The 21905-nt window shown below is 43.3% G+C and overlaps 1 protein-coding gene across 1 annotated transcript; it reads left to right on the top strand.

Moving 5' to 3' along the window:
* The first annotated feature begins 11301 nt into the window (after positions 1 to 11301).
* Positions 11302 to 11757, top strand: LOC119544607 (60S ribosomal protein L32-like). Its single transcript, XM_037850062.1, has one exon. The coding sequence runs from the start codon at positions 11350 to 11352 to the stop codon at positions 11755 to 11757; it is 408 nt and encodes a 135-aa protein (XP_037705990.1). The 5' UTR covers positions 11302 to 11349.
* Positions 11758 to 21905: the final 10148 nt, after the last annotated feature.

Raw genomic sequence — 21905 nt, 5'->3', positions numbered from 1 at the left:
GAGGCACTTCTCTGCCTTCCTGTGCATACAGTTTGCAGTAGAAGGGAGTGTGTGTGTGCATGCATGTGTGTGTGTGCAGGTTGCTGAGGCAGGCATTGAAGGTAAAAGGTGCTGAACAAGGAGGCTCTCCCTCAGACCTATTTGAAGATACACCCAGCTGCCACCCAGTTTTCTTAAATCCAGAGACAGGCACAGAGAATGACAGCTGTGTGACTTTTCAACTCCCGACCCCACTTCCAACAGATACACACTCTGCAAAAGAGACATGTTTTGAAACTTTGGGTAAACGGAGGAAAAAAAAACTCATCAACAATTCCATCATGGGTAGCATTTTGGCATATTTCTTCCAGTTTTTTTCCTATGTACCTTTTTAAGCATATGTAATTATCATCACCTATTCACAATTTCTTGGGTCATGAGATGTCTACTTTTTCTTAAATTATACCACAAGCATTTTTCCATGTGGCTACACATTCTTCCCAACCAGTCTTACTTATAGGATGAAGCCCGGGTTGAGGACTGATTGCTGAAGGGATTGGAGATGATTCACAATGGCAAGGAGTAGACTGGAGCCAGGTCTGAGTCACCACTTGAAGCTCCTGCATGGCTACTTCCAAACACAATAGGGATGGCACAATCTTTCAGTAGCTTTACGGTCCAAATAATAAAGAAGAGGAAAGCAATGAAAACTGAAGCTATCAGGAAAATTGTGCTGATGAGAAAGCTAATTAATTCTAAAGTGTTTTAAAGTTCCCTGGATCTTTTTGTCCAAAATGAATTGTGGTCACTTCTTCCTAGATGTCGAGAGGTACACAAAATGTGGCCCTTTTTACCCAAAGGGCTTAGCATTTAATCATTCTTAATGGATATGTTCTCCAATTCCCACTTTCCTCTATAAAATAAATTCACACATATTCTGATTTCCTAGAATCACACTCTCCCACCTCTGAAACACACACAGTGTGTTTCTCATTTCTCCAGGCTGGACATGTTCCAAGTAGGTGGTATTGAGGGGGTCCTAAAACTAGTGCTTTTCCTCTGGAATTCAAGGTTTGTTGGAAAATGTAACTTTTACCTGGTGCTAATGTATCCTGTTTCTGCCAATAGTTAGCCTCTACCTTCCTACCACTAAAGAGAGGTCAAATGGGCCTTGATGCAATGTCTAAAGTAGGAGATGTGGTTTGGCTAAACAAGGAAGAGGTTCTTGGATGGGAAAGGTATTACTTGAGAGAATAACCCTTGGAGAGTTGAAAGTTCATTTGGAGCAGAGGTGTGTCCAACCTTAGCTGGGACAGGTAACACATCATACCACTCAACTCCCCTTCTCCAGCCCGTGGGGCAGGAAAGGAGTTACTAAGACCAAGAGGGAGAGAAGGAGCCCATAGTCCACCTTCCTCACTCTCCAGCATCCAGAAAAGTGCCAGCTGCCACCAGCCAAGTCCACAGAGACAAAACGCCACAGCTCTTGGGCAGAGTTTTTCCATGGCCCACAAAGTTCAGGGAAAATAAAGACGTGAATGGACTGAAAAAAGCAAAAACTAGTGGTGACAGTTTGGAAGAAAAGAAGTTCTTCTCTCCAGGGTTAGTTGTCTGAAGTTCTGGGACAGGAGGACAATTGAGAAGTGTTGTCTTCATTGTCGTGACAATTATACTTGGAGATTTGGTACAGTTAATAACTGGTGTCGCACCCCACCTTCTTTGGAGAACCCGTCATTAACTCTGCTTCAGTTTCCAGAACGTGAGTTCTCAGGCCTCTCATCCAGGAAGTGTCCTCTTGCCTCAGGGTGAACAGGTGATGGGAAATCAGGATCGAATCACTATAATAAAGGCTTAGGCCAAAATTCAAGAGAAAGTTCAGTGTCATCTTTAGCTCAGGCACCCACTAGGGCCCATATTCAGAAAGATATGCTGTTCCAAGTCCCAAGCGGCTGGGAAGTGAGATGGGTGTGGTCAAAAGAAAGAGTTGAAAATTCTTTCACCTAGTTTTTTAAAAGTCATAGCATATCAGTAGTTAGAAAAAGGACTTCAGAGATCATATTAAAAATCCCTCCTTTCCAGGGAATGTATAACACAGTGGATGTTGTGGTGGACAATGTCTGTGATTAACTGTACAAACATAAAAAAGTTCTTTCATGAACCGGAACAAATGTATGATACTATTACAAGGAGTTAATAATAGAGGGGTATATGGAGAAAATAGTAACTATTGCAAACAATGGACTATAGTTAACAGTTATATTTTAATATTCTTTCATCAACAGTAACAAATGTACCACATCAATACTATGGGTCAATAATCAGGGTGAATAAGGGGTATGGGAGGATTTAGGTTTTCTTTTTTATTCTTATTTCTTTTCTGGAGTAATGAAAAGGTGTTATAATTGATCATGGGATGTATGCACAACTATGTGATGATAGTGTGAGCCAGTGATTGTATACTTCGGATGGTTTGTACGGTGTGTGAATAGATCTCAATAAAATTGCATTTAAAAAAAAATCTCTCCTTTTGCAGATGAAGACTCAGCCAACCTAAATGACCTGCCAAAGCCACATGGTGAGTTAGAGCCAGCACCAGAGCTGGAGATACAGTCTTTGAGTCCCAGTCTGGGGTTGTTTGCATTTGTCCATGTTCAGATCGGCACAGCCAGTGGGTCAGTGCTTCCAGGGATACCCCGCCTCTCCCACACCAGCGCCAGGCTGCGTCGCGTTTTGGAAGGAGGGTGTTTTCCCCACCAGAGCTGCCCTGGATGTGCACTGTAGAGCCTGGGGCCAGGCAATTGGTGGAGAAGCATGTGTAGTGGCAGAAGACAAGGCCCAAAGGTCTCTAGAAGAGAGTCTTAGGAGAGGGGAAAATCGCTGAGAGATAGGAAGAGAGCACGGACCACAAAACTTTAGGGATGGGAAGATTTTAAAGCCTCAAAGATACTAGGGGGAAGTCAAGAAATGTTCTGCTCTAGGAACTGCCATGAAACACAAACATTTGTGTTCTGTGCCCCCAATTCTCCTTTCTCTGCCCTCTCCTTTTCAAACATCAACCTCGTCTTCTTCACAAGCAAGATCTCCTGTCACAAAAGAGGGTGATGAGTTCATCAGCACTGAGGCAGAACTGGCTGATAACTTCTCTCAGGCAGATTCCATAGACTGTCAGAGCTAGAAAGGCCCAAGACATAATATTATCAACCCAGCCTGGAAAAATGAAAAAAATTGAGAAGCTAAATGATAGGTATCATCATCATCCTCATTATGGACTCTCTCAGTTTGCTAAGGCTGCCAGAATACAATATACTTAAATGGGGGGGGGGAGGTCACATCTCCATGGAAACAACCTAATCAAAAGGTCCCATCCAACAATAGGTCTGCCCCCACAGGATTGGATTGGATTGGATTGCTTTCCTTGGGTATATAACAGAATCAAACCAGCACATGGACCAAGAATGTAAATCTGAACAGTTAACAGTCTGCCTGGTATACACCAAGTCCTCAGCAAAGGGGAGTGTAAACCAGAAGCTACCCCCAGCCCCCGTATCCCTTCTTGAGACATTAGGCACTTGCAAGGCCTGATCAAATGCATTTCTTACATGTGTCTTTTGCAGGATACTCTGCCACAGGCTTCACCTGGAGCCACCTGTGGTCACCCTAGTATTTGGTACCATACCCACTCCGAGAGGTCCTCACTCCTTCTCCACTAGAAGTCAGGAGGAGATGAGATAGGACAAGCCCCCCTCCCTTTTCCTTGGCCAACAAAAGAATAACACACCAAACTACAGTTATATACAAATTTCTTTGTTGAAGAATTAGGGAAAACTCAAAGGGGGATGATCCTCTAGGCTGGACAGAGTTCTAGAGAACTCTGGAAATTCCCCAGGGAAGGCATCTAGACTTAGGCTTGGACCAGGAAGGGGTCATTTGTGCAGGGCCACCATTGTGCATAATTCCCGGGAGCAGCATTTGCATCAGAGTCTATGTGTTGGCTCCCTGGAGTTGTGCAGGGCACAGCCCACACAGCTATAAAGGCTGCCTTGCCTCACCTCTAAGCTGACCCATCTGCACTCAGCTCATTCACACATGTGCCTTCTTCAAGTCTCTCTGTGTAAATGCCACTCTCCTTTGCCAGGTATTCTCCTCCTCTTTCCATTCAAAGAGGTCTCAGCTCCCCGAACCGTCCCTAAGTTTTGCTGCCTCATATGGATCTACCAAGGTGAACCAGTGTGTTGGTCAATAGAAGTATGTTGTTCACCATCCAGACTCAAAGACACCAGGAGAAGAGTGAATGAGATCCTCCAAATCGCCTACCAGTGAGAGCTGTCCCAAGGCACACATCTGTGGGGGAAGGAGGGAGAAAGGTATAATTTAAACCACAATGGGTTAAGAGTATTTCTTCTATTACCAAGGCCCTGGCCCCACTCTGCTGGCCAATGGGTGCCCACTGTTGTACAATAAGCATTTGGTTTCTTTGGGGCTTGCTCCTGTGGGCGGCTGTCCCCCTAAAGGGCTATGCTGGGGTTCACTTGCTGCTCTAATGAAAAGACTTGAAGAACAATCTGTGCAATTCCCCAGATAAGATCCTCTCTCTAATACAGGCATTCTCAGTGGGGGGCAAAAATTGGATCTTGTGGAATAAAAATAAATTTAGATATTGCATTGATTTGTGGTGCTCCAAAGAGTCATAATACATAATTGGATGCACAATACATGGAAGAAGTGGGAAGACAATTAGGAAATAAATGTCTAAAAGACTCCTTGGGGGGTGGCAAGGGTGACAGTGAAAAAAGCTTGAGAAACACTGCTCTAATAGAGAGGGAAAGAGAGATGGGAAAGTTGCCAAGTCTGTCTGTCACAATAGTTAAAATCATGATCATCATTAATATCATCATCATCATAATTAAGAACATTTTACATCCATGCCCTAAATTAATCCTCCTAACAATCTTCAGGGGTAGGTACCATGATCTCATTTAAGATGATGTAACTAAGCTTTAGTGGTCTTGTCCAAGGCCACATAGCTAGTAACTGGCAAAAGCATGATTCCAACCCAATTCTGTATGGCTCCAAGGTCCATGGTTTCAACCATCCTAGAATACTACAGCCCAGCAGACGGGAGGTAGGCAACAGGGCAGCCCATCTCTAAATTTTACCAAGTGATCTACCAATCCAAGTCTAGCTCTAAGACCATGAAGATCACTCAGGTTCTAAGAAAAGAGACAAATAAGTCCCAAGTTCCAGGGAAACTCTGGGTTGGGTTGAGGAGGAGCTGATGGGGAAGTGGCCCTATTCTCTCCTGAGCAGATCCCCTCCTCCTCTCTGGGAGGCTTCAAGCCATTGGGACCAGGCTCCTAGTGGGGGTCAGAGAAAGAACTGAGAGGGGGGAAGGGTGATCCCTGCTGTGTGCACAGTTATTGCTGCTAAAACCTCAGCGTGGTGCTGCAGCCAAGCGTGAGACAGGCGGTGACCTCTATACAAGCAGAACTTCCCCCAGCAGCGTTTCTGCAAATATAAACATGGACTCACTACATGATGGCCTGTTCAACCAGTTCATGTGAACACCAAAGGGTGAAAAAAATTCAAGGGAAGAATATACTCCAAGGGGTCAGTGCAAAGTATGTAGTTTTGTGACACAAAAAGAGGAACCACTGGGCCTGTTACAGAGTCACAGCAGCTCCTCTAAACCTGGGCAGAGGGACCCTCGATCCCCACACAGCGTGGGAAACCCTTTGTCAGGGGCAGCAGATCTATGCCTGGTTGCCTTTCCTCCTATACCTGAAGCATTTTGTGCCAGACCTCCATGGCAAACAGAAGGGGAGAAGCCAGAGAGCCAGCAGTTAGGGCTTCCCAACTGTCAGATGCTTTCCTGGAGGGAAAGTATCTCAAGAGATCTGTCTGAGCTTGGGGATGGACTGACCTGCTTGGATGCAGGGGGATGGACAGAATGAACTCTGAGGAACAGTACATCCTCCCTCTCTGTCCCTAGTATCCATACCCTGTTGTTTGTGCTGGTGAAGACGGTGCTTTCCCCATTCCCCATGGTCCCGTGCTATCTGTGAGGATGCCAGCAGACTCTCGGATGCTTTTTGCAAGTAATCCACACTACCTCTCTAAAACGATCCAGTTCTCCAGTGCATTTGCAAATTCCATGTTCTCCTCGGCCAGAAGAGTTTTGACAGCACTCCATCTCTGCCTTTCCGAGGCATCCACTATGCTAAAATAAACTTGACAAGGGAGAAGGCTGGCAGCTGGACCTAGTGGGCAGCAGGGGGACAGGATGCTCTGTGCTGCTGTCGTGGTTTCTCCAGCATTTCCAGAAGAGACCACAAAGCTCTGGGAAGCTTCAGCAGTCAGGGCAGTCCAAGGTCTCTAACTCAGAACTGAACCAAGACAGCTGTGGGTGCTGCTCCGGCCTACTGCTACACTGGGATCCGCTCGGGCAGGCCCAGCCTCCTGGTGGCTCAGCAGGGCACCTGAGGGTCACACCTGGCCCATCTGGGTCCTAAAATAGCACTGAAACCAAGTCCAGCACCAGGCTGGGAAAGCAAGGGGGAAGGGACATGGGCAGGCAAGACCTGGAGGGAGACAGCAAAAGGTTGGGAGGCAGTGGGAGGAGGGAATAAGGATGGGCGGGTTTCCACATATTAACAAGGCCAAACCCTAGGTTCATTATTATACCCATTAACTTTCATAATATCAAACATGGGCCAAATCGATAATAGATAAGTCCTAGAACAGCAGAAGATATTTGGAGCCACCCAGTCCATTGGTCTCCCACCTCCACCACTTCTTATCTGTGTGACCTTGGGCAATTAATATGACTTTTCTGTGCCTCGGTTTTAAAATGGGATTAATAATAGTATGTATCTCACAGAGTAGTTATAAGAAGTAAATGAGTTAATATTTGTGAAGCACTTAGAGCCATGCCTGGCACATTTCGAGCATTATTACCATGGGTTAAATAAACATAAGTGCAAATAAATTTGGCCAGTATTTAATGCCATAGGGATCCTCACCCTATTCCATTTTATTTATTCGTGTATGTATTCAAGATTTATTGAATGCCTACACGTCAAGCTCTGTGTTAACACTGCAGCTATAAAATTGAACAAAAACACCATTGGTCCATCCACTCTTGGGGCTTAGAGTCTAAATGTCAGCTCTTTTGATTAGATTTTCCTCCAAGCACCTCCAAACCCCTGCCAAGTTAAACTGGCCCTACCTAGATTAAATCTTGCCTAGGAACACCCTCTCTATGTGCAGGATCTGAAAAGGAAAATTGCTTGTGGTTTTGCAGCTGTCCCAGCCTGAGTGTAACAAACTGCTGGAGTTAACTGCAATGAGCTCCAATGTTCAGAATGTAGATGGTGAAAGCCCAAGCTTAGTTAAGGTGGCAGATTAAGCAGATTGCCTTGCTCAGCACTCTTTCTGTCTTCCAGCAGTCTTTCCTCTACTGCAGAGGCTAGAAACCAAAAAACTACATTTCCCAGATGCCCAAGGAGCTAAGGTGATTCGGAACCTATTAACCAGATATATCTCATTCAAGACTTTGATTTAGAATCAACATACGAGGGAAGAGAGTACCAATAACGGAAGCAGACTGGAGCAAAAATAGAGGGACCTGCCACGGCCAGCTGTAGCTGTGGATCTGATACGGCAAGCATGTCCCTACCATAGCGCAGCCACAGCTCCCTTGGGGACCTGGCTCTGCTGTGTGGTTTTGTGAGCCATTTCTAGAAACTCAACCTGGAATCTTTTTCCTCAGTCCTCCCAATTGACATATGACTTATCTATACCTCTTCATTAAATCCCTTTCTGCCTACCCTGGCTGGAGTGGATTCCACTGTCTGCAGATAGAAGAAGTGGGAGAACCTATCCAAGTTGACCCTCCGCTCCCCAAAATTTGCTTAAGGTTGAACCAAGACCTAAATCTCATGAGAAACTCTATTCCCTAAGGCGCTGGAAAGGAAGAGATACCAGTTTCCTTATCAACAGGCCAGCACCACTGGCAGAACTAGGCATGAGATTCAACAAATCCCTCTTTGGTGTTTTCCTTTATAGTGAGCTTCCTTAGTTCACCAGGCCAGGAAAAGTTTGGAAGGTTTTGGCTGCATTGGCCATTGCCAAGATGAAGTAGTAAAGGGAGAAGAGATGTGGCTAAGCACTCCATTCCCCTCCCTAGCCCTCAGCCACGCAGGGCTTCATTCTCTTTCAAATATACCAAGTGTGTCCCTGCTCCAGAACCTTGGCCCTTACCACCCCATCTGTTGCGAAGTGACTTTCTATCACACTTCCCTATTCTATCTTCTTCACAGCACTTAGATATACCTGAAATTATTTCCCTGATTTATTTATTTACATGTTTATTATCTGTTTTCTCTCATTAGCACTTAGGCTCTTTTGAGGGCAGGGCTCTAACTAGCTCACGTGAATCCCCAACCGTAGAACACGCCTACCATGTAGCGGGGGCTCAAAACAAATTTGTTGACTGGTAACTTACTTACCAACTCTAATTCCTTAAACTTGCTTCCTAAGGCCAGAAGCTTTTGGGTCAACCAAAAAGGTCCAGCAGTTAGGCAGGATATGAATTAAATCCAAAGTACATCTTGAGAGCAGAGCGGAGGGGACTCGGTTAAAACATGGAAGTCAACGGCAGGGAAATTCTTCTCCCCTGCAAAATTAATAAGTTAAATCAGATGTAAGTAAATTTAATCTCCTCTTTCTCCCCTTATTATCCTAATTGATTTAGTTTTATGGCAACTTTTCAGCATTCTTACAATGAAAGAAATTCATGTTGCATTGGTAGCATAGAAAATAATTTCCTGTGGTTTTATTTTAATTCACTAAGAGACACTCTCTTAGGCTTTAAGGACCCCTAAGAGTGAAGAAGTAGGCACTGAAGAGTACAACAGGCTTTTTCCATTCCTCTGACTTTTGTTAATTAAAAACTATGATAAAATTATCATGACAATTATCTTTTTTGAAATTAAAAACTACATCACTTAAACATGCGATATAGAAAATAAACAAATAGATGAAACACCTAAATACAAATGGGCATCTGACCCAATGACCTACAGCTGATTTCAAATATTGCTGAATACAGCCTTAGTTTTATTCCAGGGTTGAGTAACTTAAACTCGTTTTGATTAACCTAACTTGAACATAAAGTCTCCCCAGAGCTTATTCCAAGTCCAATGTGCTTTGTGTCTTGTGTCTTCATAATAGTTTTTTTTTTTTTTTTTTTTTGGAAAAAAAAAGCTCAAGGTGTTTCAATCTAGTGTCAGCCTCTTTCTAACAAGAAAGATTTCTTGTGTCCAACTTGCAATTTATTACAGAAAAATCTGATTTTCCTTACAAGACCCCAAGCTCTTTCACTGCTTCCTTTTCCACCTTGCTGCCCACAAGGGCAAAAGAAAAAAATCAGCCAAAAGTTTTTCAGCCACTGTACAACCTTCACTTGGAGATTTCCAACCAAAGAAGTATCTGTAAATTTGCATGTGGTCACTCCAGCACTCCTGGGAAACACCTGCCGTGGATACAGACTATCCTAGTTAAAAAGCCACCAATTATTGCCTCTTGACACCAAACTTATTTTGCAAGGGCAAGAACACTGTTTTCAACAGGCATGCAAAGTAATCTTTCTAGAGTGTTTGCATCCTTTGCACCCAGTCAAGAGGCATGCAAAGTGACCTTTCTAGAGTGTTTGCATCCTTTGCACCCAGATTAATCTACAAGATCCATAAAACATCCTGAAGGTAAGTGAGAAATAGAGATGAACACAATTGCTGTCCGAAAGAGAAGGTGACAACAGGTGCCTCTCTCGTGCATGACCTTCTTTTAGAATTTGCTGGTTTGAATAGTTGGGGCAGAAGCCTCTCCTCTGCTCCAGGGCTTTGAAGTTTAATCATCCACGTGTCAGGCAGTGGGACAAACTTTCCCAGCTGTCGCCATGAGTCAGTTCATCTAGACGTTGAGAAGTGGAGGAGGGGGGTTGGGCTACCTGTGAGGGAAAGGGATATTGCTCCTGGAGCCTGGCTCTCAAAGGATGCAGCAGGTCTAAGAATCCCATGGTGTCCATATTTTCTAATCCATCTCTCACTCTGCCTGCACTAAGACATCTATATGCGGCAAGTCATCTACACGGCACAGCCTCAACTCCCTGCTACCTCCTCTCTTCTCTCCCCTTTCTTCTTATTTGATGGTGCCTCATGTTTACAGAAACTTTCAGGGATCATTCCATATGGTGGTTTATAGGTTATACAGACAGTGAAATGTTCTCCAAATTTTGCGGTCAAATGGGAATGTCAACTCCCTGTTTTCCAAGTGTGATGATTAATTTGATGTGTCACCTTGGCTAGGTTATGGTGTCCAGTTGTTTCTTCATATAAGCCCTGGCCTGACTGTTACTGTGAGGGAATTTTGTAGATAGATTTGCATTTAAAATCAGTTGATTGCATCTACTGCTGATTGCATCTACAATCTACAAAGCAGATTGCCCTCAACAACGTGGGGAATCTTCTCAATCAATCAAAAGGCTTAAAAGCCAGAACTGAGGATTTCAGACATCAGGAAGAAAAATTCCTGCCTCAATTGCAATCAACCAGCTTCCCCTGGGGAATTTGGACTCAACTTCAGCATCACCTTTATTGGAGTTTCTAGCTTACAGCCTGCCCTGTGGAATCCAGGCTTGCCAGCACCCACAGACACATGAGCCAATTCCTTACAATAAATCTCTTTATATACATCCTGTTGGTTCCGTTTCTCTGAAGGGCACTGACTGATACACAAAGAAGTGCTATATTAGCTCAGGGGTGCTTTTGGAGGCAAGAAACAGATAATCCAGCTCGAAGTGTTTCAAACAATAAAGAGGTTTCTTCTCATGTCACCAGAAGAGCAGAGGTATGGTGGCTTCAGAGAAGATTTCACCAGCAGCCTAAGGTCCGCATCAGTATTTTCCCTTGTGGTGGCAAGAAGCTACCAGTGGCAATGGGGACGAAAAGCTCTCTGTTCCTATTCACCAAGAGGAAGCAGAGAAACTTTTCCCAGGGACATGGAATGTAAGCCTTTCCTGATCTCATCCAATTCTGCTAATTTGAGTCACCTACATGACAAAAGCTGCCACTTGATTAAACCAAGGGTTCTTAAGCCTTTTTGTTTGGGGGCCCCTTTAAATCTCTAAAAATTATTGAGAAAAATAAAAAAAATAAAAAAAAAAAATAAAAATTATTGAGAGTTTTTGTTTAGGCGGGTTATATCTATTGATAGTTATTGTATTAGAAATTCAATCTGGGAATTAAAAATATACTTATTCAGCTCTTCCTCGGCACTGCCCACGGAGGTGGCAGCCATCTCCTACCCGGCATCATGGCTGCCTTCAGACCCCTCGTAAAGCCCAAGATCATCAAAAAGAGGACCAAGAAGTTTATCCGGCACCAGTCAGACCGATATGTCAAAATTAAGCGTAACTGGAGGAAACCCAGAGGCATTGACAACAGGGTGCGGAGAAGATTCAAGGGCCAGATCTTGATGCCCAACATTGGTTATGGGAGCAACAAGAAAACGAAGCACATGCTGCCCAGTGGCTTCTGCAAGTTCCTGGTCCACAATGTCAAGGAGCTGGAAGTGCTGCTGATGTGCAACAAATCTTACTGTGCTGAGATTGCTCACAACGTTTCTTCCAAGAACCGCAAAGCTATCATGGAACGAGCAGCCCAGCTGGCCATCAGAGTCCCCAACCCCAATGCCCGGCTGCGCAGCGAAGAAAACAAATAGACAGCTGGTATGCAAGTTGTATTTGTGGGAAATAAAACCATAAAAAGTCAAATATATATATATATATATATATATATATATATATATATATATATATTTATTCATCATTCATTGAAAAATAACAATAATAAACCCACTATATGTTAATGCAAATAACATACTTGTTATGGAAAAATAGCTATATTGTTAAAAAATTTAGCGAGATGCATGGTATTGTTCTACATGTTTGCAAATCTTCTTATTTTCCAGTTTAATAGAAGGCAGCTGATACTTACATCTGCTTCTGCATTCAATTTGTTGGTATATCACATGACAGGTAACATCTGGAAACTCCAAATGTATACCCATGAGAAAATGACAGTGAAAAGGCAAATAATGGCTTAGTATGAAAATAGTTTTGACCTCCCAGACCTCCTGACAGGATCACAGGACCACACTTTGACAACTGTTGGCTTAGACTAATCAGGATTGTCATGAACAGAGAGGGATGGGGGGACACCTGAACAAAACTAGATTCCATTGAAAAGGGGAAGGGGGCCTAGGCTTGGCTAGCAAACAACAGTGTCCCCTTCACTGACATTACATAGAAATTACATAAACACAGTCAAAAACCACCACCATCACCATCACCTACATTTCATAAAAGAAATAGCATTTTGATATCAAAGACAGGGTGAACACAACTTCCAAATAAAGGGTAGCAGTTGTGATTGAGTACATTTAGTTGTCTAAAAAGGTTACTACACTGATTGATCGTGCAAAAAGAAAATATGAGATGGTCTCTGGCTTGAGGAGTGGGTGGAGGATGATGGCATTTACTGAAATAGAAAGCCACAGGGAGGGTGGGTTGGGGGCAAAAATTATGAATTCCACTTTGGACATGTTGAGTTTGCTTTGGACCTGGGAGTTGGGCAGGTGGAGATGTCAGATAACTGAATAGATTTGGAGGTCAGGGGAAGGATCTCAGTTAGAGGGAAAGTTTTGAGAATCTTTGCTATAGGAATGAGAACTGCAGACTCTGGAGCAGAGGAGGTGGCCCTGGGGGGCCATACAGATAGGAGATGAGGGAGGGTCCAGGCAAGAACCGTGAGGGTCACCGAACTTTAAGGGTGGGGAAAAGAGGAAAGACAGTCAAGGAGTAGTGACAAGGAGTCCCAGAAGGATGGGAAGGCAGGTTCCAACTGAGGGCCTTGAGAGAGTTCCGGAAGGGGGAGTAACAGTGGAGAGGCCATGTGTGAGCTCGGTACCAGCGGGCCATGGGTGCTGGCCTGGGAGTCTGCTCTGTTGGCAGCTTTCACGCCTAACCTCTCACCTCCAGGACCTGCTGCCTCAAGACTCCTCCCTCTCGAGAACAAGTGAATGTCAACCTTGCAAGGTGTTGAAAATGGGATGATACATGGGGAAAAAAATACAAAAAAAATGCAAACCATGGTCTATAGTTAACAGCAACATTGTAATATTTTTCCATTAATTGTAACAAAGGCAATATATGAAAGCTAAATGTCAGTAGAGGGGGCGATAAGGGAGGGGTATGGGATTCTTGTTGTTGCTTCTTCTTATTTATTTTTTTGAGTCTTTATTTTTGTATTATTTTTCCTCTTTTTCTTTTTTTGTGGAAGAAATGGAAGTGTTCTCGTAGATTGTGGTGGTGAATACTTAACTATGGTATCATACCAGGAGCTATTGATTGTTCACTTAGGATGGATTGTATGGTGTGTGAATAAAATTGTTTAAAAAATAAGCAGGAAGAAACAAGTGCTGGAGAAGATGTGGAGATAGAGATAAACCTAGTCACTGTTGGTGGGGAAGTAGAATGGTACAGCCCCTCTGGAGGGCAGTGTGGTGGTTCCACAGGAGGCTAAGTATAGGGTTGCCATATGATCCCACAACCCAGTTATTTGGTACATACTTGGAAGAACTGAAAGCAGGGACCCAAATAGGCATTTGCACACTGGTGTTTATGGAGGCAGTATTCACGATTTGCAATGGATGGAGAGGGCCTGAGGGTACATCACGGGTGAATGGAAGGGCGAACTGTGGTGTATGCATACAACAGAATATTGAGCGGCTGCAAGAAGGAATGAAGTTGTGAGGCATGCAACTAGGTGAAAGGATCTTGAGGACATTATGTTGAGTGAAATAAGCCAGAAACAAAAGAACATATATTATAAGTCCTCACTAATGTAAATTAACTCTAATAAGCAAATGCTGAGAATTGAATCTAAGGGCATAGGTTATCAGGGGATAGAACGTCAGCAGAGATTGGGCAATCAACAATGCAGGAGTACAGAATGTTCAATAAGGCTTATTGTAAAGGTTCCTAGATTGTAAGCTCTTACAGCATTCACATCTATACCTAAGTTTTAACTATTATTAAGAGATGTTTATTTGGTACAAAATTTATATTCTCTTTAGCATACTATCTAATTTAACCTGTATGGCCAGTTTATTTAAACAACATAATTACACGGAACCTAGAAAAGGGAATGAAATCTTATTTTTCTGTACAGGTTAATGTAATATCCTGATATATTCCAGAGTATTTGGGGCAGAAAATTAAAAAGTATTTGCAAAGTCCCCTTGAGGGACTGGGGGGAAATGTGGAAATATTAAACTCCCCCACCTGGGGAATTCCTGATATTCTTGCAAGCATTAGCAACTCCCAATTTAATAAGTCAAGCCCTTGATCTTGGGGCTTGCCCTTATGAAACTTATTCCTGCAAAAGAGAAGCTAAGCCTACATATAATTATGCCTAAGAGTCACCCCCAGAGAACCTCTTTCATTGCTCAGAGATGGCTTCTGTCTCTCAGTCAACTAGGCAAATAAAATCTTTACCCTCCCACCACATGGGACATGACTCCCATGGGTGTAAGTCTCCCTGGCAACATGGGACATGACTCCCAGGATAAGCCTGGCCCTGGCATTGTGGGATTGAGAAAGCCTTCTTGACCAAAACAGGGGAAAGAAATGAAACAAAATAAAGTTGCAGTGGCTGAGAGAATTTAAATAGAGTTTAGAGGTCATTCTGGAGGTTATTCTTATACAGAATATAAATATTCCTTTTCAGTTTCTAGTGTATTAGAATAGCTAGAAGGAAATAATTGAATCTGTTGATTTGTAATCCAGTAGACTTGATTCTTGATGATGATTGCATAACTATGTAGCTTTTATTGCATGACCATGTGATTGTGAAAACCTGTGACTGACACTCCCTTTATCCAGTGTATGGGCAGATGAGTAATAAAATAAAGACCAAAAAAAGTGTGTATATATATGTGTGTGTGTGTGTGTATATATGTGTGTGTGTGTATGTATATATATATTGGGGGGGATAAGCAGTACGAGATGTTTTGGGTGTTCTTTTTTATTTTTTTCTTTATTTTGGAGGAATGAAAATGTTCTAAAATTGATTGTGGCAATGAATGCACAACTATACGATGATACTGTGAGCCACTGATTGTATGCTTTGGATGAATTATATGGTGTGTGAATATATCTCATAAAATTGCATTAGAAAAAGATTCCTCCCTCTTGAAAACAAAAACAAAACTTGCATGCCAAAAATATTAAAATATAAAAATATCTTTAATGGCTATGTAGTATTCCACCCTATGGATGTGCTATAATGTAATGGCAAATGCTTACAACATATTGGTAAGTGAAAAAAAAAGCAAGGCACCAAATAGTATATAAAGTACGATTCCAGATCTTTGGTGTCCATCTAGGTGTGAAGATATGTGGATGTGGATGTGTGTAACCAGACACACACCTGGCTGGACAACAGGAGGCCCACAGGGGCATGCTGGTTGGGGTTTGGCTCTTCAGTTCTGCCGAGGCCAGCTGCTGGGCTTTGCAAGCTGCCGGGATTTTGAGGGGGTGATGGAAAGGACTTAAGCACTGGCTAGAGAGGCAGAGGAAGAGTTTGTTGGGGAGGAGAGAGAAGAGAAAATGAGGCAATTTCTACCAGGATTAAAGCTTTGGAGAAAGCTAACAGATGTGTAAAGAGTATGAAAGGAGGCAGGGTTTGCCGTGCAGAGTGTGATGTAAACATCTCCATCATCCCCCAAGAAATCTGAGAACAATCTTCATTACTCAGCAAGGCTATGAGAATTGGAGTTGAATGGGACTTGGGGGCTGCAATGATTGGCCTCCTGTTGGCACAGAACAAGCATCCCCCCGCCCCAGGCAGCCCCAGGTGGTGGCTTAGAGATCTGTGAGTTATCTAACAATGACCATGACAACAATAACAATAATAACAGCAATCCCAAGCACTTGACATGTATTAACTCACTAAACCTTCCTAACAGCCTCAGAGAAGAGGTATGATTATCCCCATTTTACAGAGGAAGCAACTAAGGCAGAGAGAAGTTAGCACTTTGTATAAGGTCACAGAGCTAGTAACTGGCCTAGCACCTAGCTCAGAGACTTTGCTTTCAACCTTCGCAATGCTATATGCCTCTCGGTAAACTAAGAAATAAATGCCTGTTAGAAAATAGAACAAAACCTCCACTGCATTTGTCGCTGGGTTATAAGAATATGGATGATTCTTGTTTCCTTCTTAATGCATTTTCTGTGTATTCCAAATTTTCCAAAGTGATCGGGATTACTTTTATAATTGCATGATAATATAAGGAAAAAAGAAAAGGATCTTATAAACATGGATTACAAGTGATTAGAGCATAAATGAGATCTCTCTTAAAAGGATTTATGTTTTAATATTGCCAAGATGGTAAATAGAAGGGGAGATTTCTCACCAGCCGGCAGGCTGGCAACTGTTAGTTGAGGGGGAAATCTCACCAGTAACCACCAATGCCTGGACATAACTGCTATGCTCCCCAGAGCAGCCCCCTGGAGAGAAGGGAATTTGGGGAATGAAGACCCCAAAATGTAATCAAACCCTGAGTGGGAGCCAGAGTCCTAGCTGAATCCTGCATTTGAGAGAAAGTGAGACCAAGTGACCTGCTGAATCAAGAACACAGTGTCACTGCCTGGGAGCCTGCAGACAGCTGGGGTGTAAAGAATGCGTGAGTCCCTGACTTGTTCACCCCTGAACCTCCTTACTTAGTACATGTTATGTAGTAAGTGCTCAATACATGTTTGATGGATTAGTTAATTAATTGGATTTCCTTTTTCACATATGGCCGACAAAGAAGGAAAGAATTAAAACTGCCCCCAAGGAGGATATTTCGGAGGACTCCTTCATTCTAAAGCATGTAAAACCATATTATGTGTTTTCAGAGAGACTGAATTCGCTTCCCTGGAGTTACTTCCCCAAGTAGTAGACTTCCGTCAGCTTTGGAGGGGTGAAGAGGCAGGGGGATGGCCACAGTGATTTCTAATGACCCTAATGGCCTAAGCAGAGGAAACCAGCCTTAATTAAAATTTGAAAAACAAATAACAACAAAACAACAAAAACCTCTAGGCTTGGGTTCTGGTCCCAGCTCAAAGAGGTTGGTAGAATTTGGGGGTTTGATGGGACTTCAGGGATCTTCCTGGTCCCCTCCCCAGCCCACGTGCAAATCCCTCCCACAATCGCGCCATCTGATAACCCTCCAACCTCCATCTGTCCACACCCACGACTGGAGATCTCACTGGTTCCCTAAAGAGTCCATTACATTGACAGCTCCTCAGAAAGATATCAAGCAAACCTCTCTGGAAATGTCAATCACATGAAGGATAGATGCTCCTGAATCATCCTAGGACATAGAACCTGGTTGGTACATGTGCCAGTTTGGATGTATTATGTCCCCCCCCCCCGCCCCAACGCCATGTTCTTTGATGCAATCTTGTGGGGGCAGATGTTTTAGTGTTGATTAGGTTGGAATCCTTTGACTGAGTGTTTCCATGGAGATGTGACTCAATCAACTGTGGGTGATACTTTGATTGGATTATTTCCATGGAGGTGTTACCCCACCCACTCAGGGTGGGTCTTAATTGAATCACTGGAGTCCTATAAATTGTTCACAATGCACAACTATATAATGGTACTGTGAACAATTGATTGTACACTTTGTATGACTGCATGATATGTATGGTATGTGAGTATATCTCAATAAAATTGAATTAAAAAAAGTGTTCACAGACAGAAGGAGCTGCTACAGCCAAGAGAGAGACATTCTGAAGATGGCCATTGAAAGTAGACTTTTGCTACTCCAAGGTTTGCCTGGGAGAAACTTATCCCTAGACACCTAGAGAGAAACGTCCTGGGAGAAAGCCATCTGAAACACAACCTGGGAGCAAAGGAAGAGGAGGCCAGCCACGTGCCTTCCCAGACAACAGAGGTGTTCCAGACACCATTGGCCATTCTTCCGCAAAGGTACCCTATTGTTGATGCCTTAGCTTGGACACCTTGGACACTTTCAGGGCCTTAAGACTGTAACTTTGTAACCAAATAAACCCCCTTTATAAAAGCCAATCCATTTCTGGTATTTTGTGTAATGGCAGCATTAGCAAACCAGAACAATATCCAAGCAATAATGTTCACAAGGCTCAACTCCACCCTCTCTTATATCCACTAGAGCTACAACCTCTCATCAGGAGAATGAACACCCATTTCAGCTGATGCCCTTGAGAATACTTGATTCATTTCTCCAAACTATTTCCAAATAAGTAAAATCACCAGTAACTCTATGACCTTGACAAAACCTCCAGCCTTTCTTAGGGCTCCATTTCCTCATTGTAAAATGAGAAAGATTAGATTGGATGATGTCTCACTGGAATCTAATCGAAGACTAACACGATATCTGATCCTGTGATTACTACTGCAGGTAAAGTGGCAGATGGGAGAGAGAAGGTACACAGGACTTGTATGGGAGTCAAACCTGAGCTCCAGGTAGAAACGGCCTTGGCAATTAGCAAAGGCTGAAAACATGAAAGGTGAGAATATTTGCACTTGGGAGCTGGTTGGCTCCAGGTACACAGAGCAAGGCCAGAGTCTCACATCACCTGGGAACATGCCCACCTGAGGGGAGGGCCCCACCTGCCCAACAGCTGTCAGGGCTGAAGGACGGGTACCCAGAGCTCCCACGCAAGCTAGACCTTCAGAAAGCACACCCACTCAGCTCGACTCTGGATCCACAAGGGGGGGGGGGAGATGGGTGACCATCTGGTAAAGGCTTGACAGGGTCTTTTCCACATGAGGCCTTCTAAAACTTCTTAGCAGGATTTAAGGCACCACTGGACAGGGCACACTGACGGAGGGTAAGACATCAGGAGAAGGCAGACAAAATTAAGAATTTATATATCCAAGGTCATAGGCCAGAAAATGCTAACCTATTGTACAGATGGGCTGGGGGTGACGCCAAGATTCTCCCCCTATCCTAGCAAGTGGCTGTAGCTAAGGCTTCACATCCCACCCCACTCCCTGATTTGAAGCTATATTACTTGTATCAAGTAGTTAACCTTTCTAACCTCAGTTTCCTCATCTGTAAAATGGAGATAATAGTACCAACCTCATAATATTCTTATGGGAATCAAATGAGATGATCCATATAAAGCATTCTGTATAGTGTACAGAACCCAAGACACACCCAATAGATGTTAGTTAGTAGTTGTTGTCACCATCTTCGTTTTGTTATTAGACCTGGCCTCACCCAGCCCCATCCCAATTAGTGCCCATCTCTGAAGTTCCTGAGTTTGGAAGAGATGATGGAAGGGGGAATGAGAGCAGGGAGAAAAAAATCATCACCAATGATAAATCATCAATGTACATCCTGGCAGAGAAGCCTAGTCCAGTTGGATTTATGGATTGGAAAGGAGCCAAAGGATAGGGGGTTAAGATTATATTTTTAAATCTCAATATATAGATGATATGTTGAAGCCGTGTGTGTGAATCTGCTTGTCCAGGGAGAGTCTAAACATCATAAAGATAAATAAGTTTCTTTGATTAGGAGCAAACAGAATTACCACTGCAAACTTGAGTAAAAGAAGCAGGGAAAAAGTCAAACTAAACAAACAAAGAGAAAACCCACTTGAGGGTTGGATATTATTTGGAGGACTGATAGAGGTGACTCACAGGATCAGAGGAAAATACTGGCACCAGGTTTGGGAATCCAGAGCAGGCCAAGCATCCCTGAACCAAACCAAAGCCCAGTGTGATCAGGATCCCACTTGGGAACACATTCTGCTCATTCACTTCAACCAATTCCCAGGAGAGAAAATCCAGCTGGCAAAGCTTGGGGCATGGACCCACCTTTACTGAGGACAGGGCATCTTTACTGAGACCAAGACTGCACCCAAGGGTAATTCCTTCATCTGAAATCAGGGTGCTGTTATCAGGATAAAAGGAAAATGAATGCTGAGCAGCAAATACACAAATGTCCCTTATAATTATGGATCTCTGCCACACTGTCAGGAGGGAAAGATACCGGAACAGGTGAACCAAAAGTGCTACAAAATCTCCTACTATGTGTGAGAAACAAGCACTGTTCCTAAAAAGGAACAAACGCTCACCCGCTTGTGGAGAAAAAAAGAATTTATTCACGGTCCTGCAAGAACGGGCACCCAACCAAATGTGGCAGTTGGCACACAGAACAATAGATTCAGCAGTATTTATTTCCCTAAACCTAACAGCAAGTCCCTCCCCTGTTTCTCCATTGGCTGGATACTCCAGAGGTTACATTCTATTCAACAAGCCTAACTAGCCTGCTTAAATTTGAAACATGCAGCCGGCCCAAATTGGAAACATTTGAAATAGGTTTCTGGTGCAAATTTGCAACATTAGGAACCCTTAGAATAAATCTCCACCCCTGACTATAATGGGTATGCCCAGGCCTCTTTAGAGCCAGTCTGGGCTAGTTTGGTAACAAGTTATGAGGCTATTTTGAGAACCTCTATTCCGAGGCTCCACCCTGCAAGGATAGTAGATAGTGGGCAGATAAGCAGGGGGACTGACTGTGGATAGTGGGCAGATAAGCAGGGGGACTGACTGGATTACAGTTTTTCTTTTTAACCTTCTACCAATTCCTTAACTGCCCCACCCTGCTAGGCACACCTGTCCTGTGTGAAAGCTAAACTTAATCTCATTCTCACATATGGTACTTTCATTTACAAACCCCTTCCTGAGATTATTTGCATAAAATTTCTACTGGAAATAGGAGAATAAGTTAGGTGTCATCTTTAATGTTCTTTCCAGTTCCCAGTAATTCATGTTTCAGAAGAATCAAGGGTGCTGGAAGTTTCGATAGCACCTGTTAATATGCCTTTTCAATGTGAGATGATACAAAATCACTCTGTTTCACTTTAGGGTGGATGGGGGAGCACAATGGGATGTTGGAACAACCAACTTCCGGTTTAATGAGTAACATCTAATTTGTGTGAGGCTGTGTATTCAGGGTTGCAGGTAAAGATGTCAAGATAGACATCTAATACGTTGATAGGCTGCTGCAGGCAAGTTGCCCTCCCTGTTGGAGCACCCGGGACTTACACATTTGGAAAAGGCTCTCCCATGCAAGGAGCTGTCAAGATTGATGGATGCTGAAAGCTCAGGTAGGAGGAGGGCAGAAACCAGAGGCCTGAGTTCCAGGAACCTGTCAGAACTTAGTTCCATTCTCTTCATCCTTGACTATCCAGGACTGGTGATTAGGGATTATTTTCCAAGTTTCATAGAGGGTATCTGAGCCCAGAACCAGAGAAGTGCCTGAAGAGGTAGGAGAACAGCTTAGGAATTATTTTGGGAAAGTGGTGTGATGGGAGATGGGAGAAAATGGGGCAGGGACCATGGTGGGAGACCCAGAAGTGGTTTTGCATGTCACTAAAAAGCTACAATGACTTTCCTCTGAAGTTATGTTTTAGACAAGAAATTCTATTCTCCAGCTATAATATCACCTTTTTCCTGATTTTCTAAGCTTGCAAGTCGGTTCATGCCCTTCCCAAATTCCCCTGCCTAATCTATCTTCCCTTTCACTTTCCATTCCTTTCTTTCCTACTTAAAATGTAGAGGAGGCTTGCAAATAAGCAACCAAACACTAAGGCCCTCAGATGCTATGTCTCCCATGCTTTAAAATATGTGACAGCCATCTTTTTCAAAAATGTGTATCATCCTTGCCAGATTGAAAGGCATTCTAACGCACATGATCCCATCTGGTTGGTATATCAGCCCTGTGGAAAATGGAGGACAGGCATTATCTTTCTTAAATGAAAACAGTAT

This window comes from Choloepus didactylus, chromosome 9, assembly GCF_015220235.1.
Source record: "Choloepus didactylus isolate mChoDid1 chromosome 9, mChoDid1.pri, whole genome shotgun sequence".
NCBI lineage: Eukaryota > Metazoa > Chordata > Mammalia > Pilosa > Megalonychidae > Choloepus > Choloepus didactylus.
Note: the sequence above shows the minus strand (reverse complement) of the source record. Positions and strands in the feature narration are given on the sequence as shown.

Bases quoted from the DNA above. Each gene is read 5' to 3' on its own strand.
- LOC119544607 (XM_037850062.1), top strand. From the start codon at position 11,350: ATGGCTGCCTTCAGACCCCTCGTAAAGCCCAAGATCATCAAAAAGAGG.